The sequence below is a fragment of the Caenorhabditis briggsae genome (genome assembly GCF_000004555.2).
Source record: "Caenorhabditis briggsae complete genome, chrII, whole genome shotgun sequence".
Taxonomy (NCBI): domain Eukaryota; kingdom Metazoa; phylum Nematoda; class Chromadorea; order Rhabditida; family Rhabditidae; genus Caenorhabditis; species Caenorhabditis briggsae.
The window spans coordinates 15,634,975-15,639,358 of NC_013486.2; the positions used below are offsets into that span (position 1 = coordinate 15,634,975).

At 34.2% G+C, this 4,384-nt stretch overlaps 1 protein-coding gene across 1 annotated transcript; it reads left to right on the plus strand.

The window, feature by feature from the left end:
- Positions 1 to 1,204: 1,204 nt before the first annotated feature.
- On the plus strand, positions 1,205 to 2,210 carry CBG07208 (the record flags this gene model as incomplete). The annotated part of the gene is made up of 3 exons (XM_002632258.1): positions 1,205 to 1,318; positions 1,657 to 1,833; positions 2,076 to 2,210. 3 exons carry the CDS (start codon positions 1,205 to 1,207, stop codon positions 2,208 to 2,210), a joined length of 426 nt encoding a protein of 141 aa, XP_002632304.1.
- Positions 2,211 to 4,384: the final 2,174 nt, after the last annotated feature.

Consider the following 4,384-nt stretch of genomic DNA (forward strand, 5'->3'; position numbering starts at 1 on the left):
TTGGGTCATTTTACAATGAAGTTTTCAATTTTTGAAATCTCAAAAATCATCTATATTAATTTTTTTTTTTCATTTTATAGAAGATTTCAACCTGATGCGTAATTTTTGTTTGTATTTTGATCATAATTTGGTAACCTAGAAAATCCCACATTTTTGATGTTTTGTAATTTTTGAGCAACCTCCTACAAATCTTGAGTTCCACCCACACAAGCTGCATTTGATTCCAAAACAAAAAATACCGGCTAGTCCTATTGAATTTTGGTCGGATAACAAAAAAGGGCGTATGCTAATCCTTTTCTTGTGGGACTGCTTATCTCTAGGATTATTTTTAGATGAATTTTGTTTTGGTTTATAAGAGAGTAGATGTGGGAGAGATTTTCATGTTTATTTTTTTTATGGCCATTTCTAAATAGCTTATGTTCTCTAATAGAAGCCCATCCAAACAGTCAGCTTTGAGCTCAATCATCTCTATTCCTGTGAAAGTTATCAAAAATTTGTCAACTGATAAATTATTTATCATAATATCACCAAAATTTAATCAGTTGACCGAATTTTTGTATTTTTAATATGAGCCGAGATAATTGTGCTCGAATTCAACATGTTTTTTTTTTCCAAAAATTTCGCAAAAGTTCCCTGCATATCACCTGGAATTCTGAAATATTCGTTTCAAAGCAATCTTTGACCAATTAATGTTCTTAAAAACTGATAATAATGATTTCATTTTGAAACCGCTTATTTATTTTCGCTTATTTGTCCGATTTTTCAGTGGTTTTTGCTTCTCGAAAAAGCGGAAAATTTCTGGGCTTTTTCGATTTGAAACCAGTTTTTTTTCTTTTATAATATCATAGTTGAAAAATCTCGGTCGAGAATTTTGGCGGGCCGGGCCGGGCCGATGAGGTGCCGGACCGTTGCAACTATACATAATGTCCCAAATTTCCAGACTTTCGCGAATCGTCGCTTGATTTTCTGATTCTTTAAACTCCTCCACAATGATCCACATCCATTCCCTATTAATCTAGCCAGCTATTTTCTTTAAAAATTCGTAATTCCTCTTATAGTTTAAGCCGAATCGGAAGTGTTAAATATATGACGTTCCAGATGTTTTTCTTTTCCGTCTAGATTTTCGTATATAAAATCTAGAATTCTTAAAGTTCTTCAATTTTTTTTCGAGTTTCCGAATCCCAACGTTTTTCAGATTTCCAAAATGAAAATGGTCGATTCCAAAGTCCTGGTCTACTTCACAGTTTACATAGCGATTGTCAGTTGTGCAACAATAGGAAAATTGCTCCAAGTTCCTGATAAGGATCCAACTTTAAAGGTGAGCTTTAAGAATGCATAAGGTGTTGCGGTATTTTTTAAAGGCGCAACACCGCTCTGCTACGGAGCTACGCGTACGCGCACTGTGGGCTTAATTGTCTTGGTTCCTATAAGAGATATGAAAAATCTGCCCACTGATAAAACGTTTGTGATATTATGATAAACAATTTATTAGTTGATAACTTTTTCATATCTCTGACAGGAACCGAGATAAATTGCCTCAAAATTAAAAGTTAGGGAGCCCTTTTATTACAGGTTTCACTGGATTGAAGGTGCGGCGCCGACTGAGAAAACCCACAAATTACGTTTAACCTGAAATTCTATTTTCCCATTTTTCAGGCTCTGGTCTACAAGGATGGTCTCCCAAAAGCCAATACAAAAATCCATGACAATGTGCTTTGGGTACCAGCGACCACTCAATTTTCAGCCAGACGGATTACTGTAATGAATCAGGGAAAGTTGTACAGCACATGGACATACGACATGCTTCTTCAGCAAAGTGATTGTCGTAGTAGTGTGAGTTTTTGATTATTTTCTTGAAATTGGAAAGCTATCTTAAAACCTGTAGCTGTCAACTTTGAGCTCAATTATCTCTGTTCCTATGCAAGATATCAAGAATGTGCTAACTAATAAAACATTTCTGATATTATGAGAAACAATTTATAAGTTGGCAACATTTTTATAGCTTTGAAAAGAAGCGAGAAAAAATGGCTCAAAATTGAAAGTTGGGGTTTTACGAAAACTAGTAAATGTTTCAGACAACACCAACATCCGACTTGCCAGGATGCAAGCCCAATTCATCGTCCCCAAAAACACTCTGCAGTGTCCATACTTCACTTTTTGACAATGATTTGTCTTCAGCCGAGACTGAAGTTTATTGTACTAAAGCTTGAATAAACTATTTTTTCCCCAAAAAGTATTTTCAAAACTTACACTCACATGTTCAACTCCTCAAATCGTTTGAATTCATGTAGATCGGCTTTTTTGACCAAAGTCCATTCGAAATCCTATTTATTTGAAGCCGGGATTCTTGCTGAGAAATGAGGATGATTATTCAGAATTACCGTAAACACTCTAATAGAAGGCCACCCAAGTCATCAACTTCAAATGTGTATATCTCAGTTTTCACAAAAGATATCAAAAATTAGTCAACTGACAAAATATTTTTGATATTATGATAAACATTTTGTCTGTTTACCACTTTCTCATATCTCTTACAGGACCCGAGATATGCCGGCTCAAAGTTGGTACATATATGATTTCACAGGAAGAGGTCTGTTTTTTTTTCAAAACTTACTGGAATTTTTAAGAAATTTCGAAATGTAATACATAGAAGAGCCCGTAATCCTTCACTTCGAGCGAATTTAGCTCGATTCTTTCAAAGATATTTAAAAAAAATGTCTGATAAAATTTTTATCATAATATCACAAACTTTTTATCTGTTAGTACTATGTTGCTATCCTGCATACGGACCAAGATAAATTCTTTTTTTTTTCGTCGGAAACCTTATACTAATAGAAAGTCAGTTCTCATACTCAAACTACCGTAAACACTCTAATAGAACGCCACCCAAATGGTCAAATTTGAGTCGATGTATCTCATATTCTGTGAAAGATATCAAAAAGTGATAAACAAGTAAATTGTTGCTGATATCATAATAAACATTTTATCAGTTGACAACTTTTTGATATCTTTCAAAAGAAGTGAGATATATAGGCTCAAAGTGGACGGTCCGGGAGGCGTTCTATTAGAGTGTTTACGGTATACAAAATTTCAAAAATCAAGATTCTCACCTTTTTCATCTTGGAACATCTTTGTCACCTCTATTCGTATCCTCATAAAAATCAGAGTCGTGTTTTTCCTCTTTTTGTCGTTTTCTTGCTTTTAATCTGCAATTACCGTAAACACTCTAATAGAACGCCACCCGGACTGTCCACTTTAAGCCTATATATTTCACTTCTTTTGAAAGATATCAAAAAGTTGTCAACTAATAAAATGTTGATCATGATATCAGCACTATTTTGTTAGTTAAGCACTTTTTGATATCTCTCACAGAATATGAGATACATCGACTCAAATTTGACCATTTGGGTGGCGTTCTATTAGAGTGTTTACGTTATTATGTTTTAAATTGGAAGAATCGAAAAAAAGTTAATAAGATTACCAAAAATCGATTTCCTTGTCTAGAAAAAATCGAAAAATAGAGATCAATTAGTTAGCATGCTTTTGATCTACTTATTTGATCTACAGCAAAATTCGTATCATCCACATCATTCTTATAAAAAAATCCATGGGGCTGCGTCTCTTTCTTTTGTCCCTCTTCAAGAAAGATGGTTTCCCTGAGATCTGTCAGATAAATCCAAATTTGATCTACCGTATAATTTTTGTTTTTGTGAATCTCAATTCAAAAACTACTTTTTTCTATTTTCTAACTATTTCTGAGAAGTTATGACGTCTTCTTTTTGTTACAGAACTTTTGTCCCACCCTGTATGAGCTCGGCGGTTTGGGTAACCTTCTACGGTAGTTATCTTAATCCTTTGATTCTTGTCACCTTGATTATGTTCAGAAGCTTAAGTAAACAAAACATTGAACTTGTGGCCAATTTATTCTTTGTGTTCAATTTAGGAAATTAATGTTTTCAAACAGATTCAATTTGAATTTTGTGACAAGAATGGATGGGGAATATGGAAGAGACATAAATAATCATGATAAAGAGCATAAATGGGGGGTATTATGTAATTTTAGGAGGAGGTGGGGGACGAGAGAATTTTTAAACGTTCAGTCAGGGCAAAAAAATGCGGTTGAGATTAAAAATTATTAAAGGTCGTGTACGGTGAAATTTTTTATTGCATCAAAATGTGCGGAAATGCATGTAGATTGGCATTAAAATAAAGAAAAAATTCAAAAAAATTCCTTCATCGAGAAAAACGCATCGAAAAATACGCTGAAAGCCCTTAGGGACGAGGTTTTTTCTAGGCCGCCCGGTGAGTTTTTCTAGGCCGCCCGGTGAAAAGCGCGCGAATTCAAACTTTTATAATTTTTTCGGCTCGTTTTCACTGTTTTTTC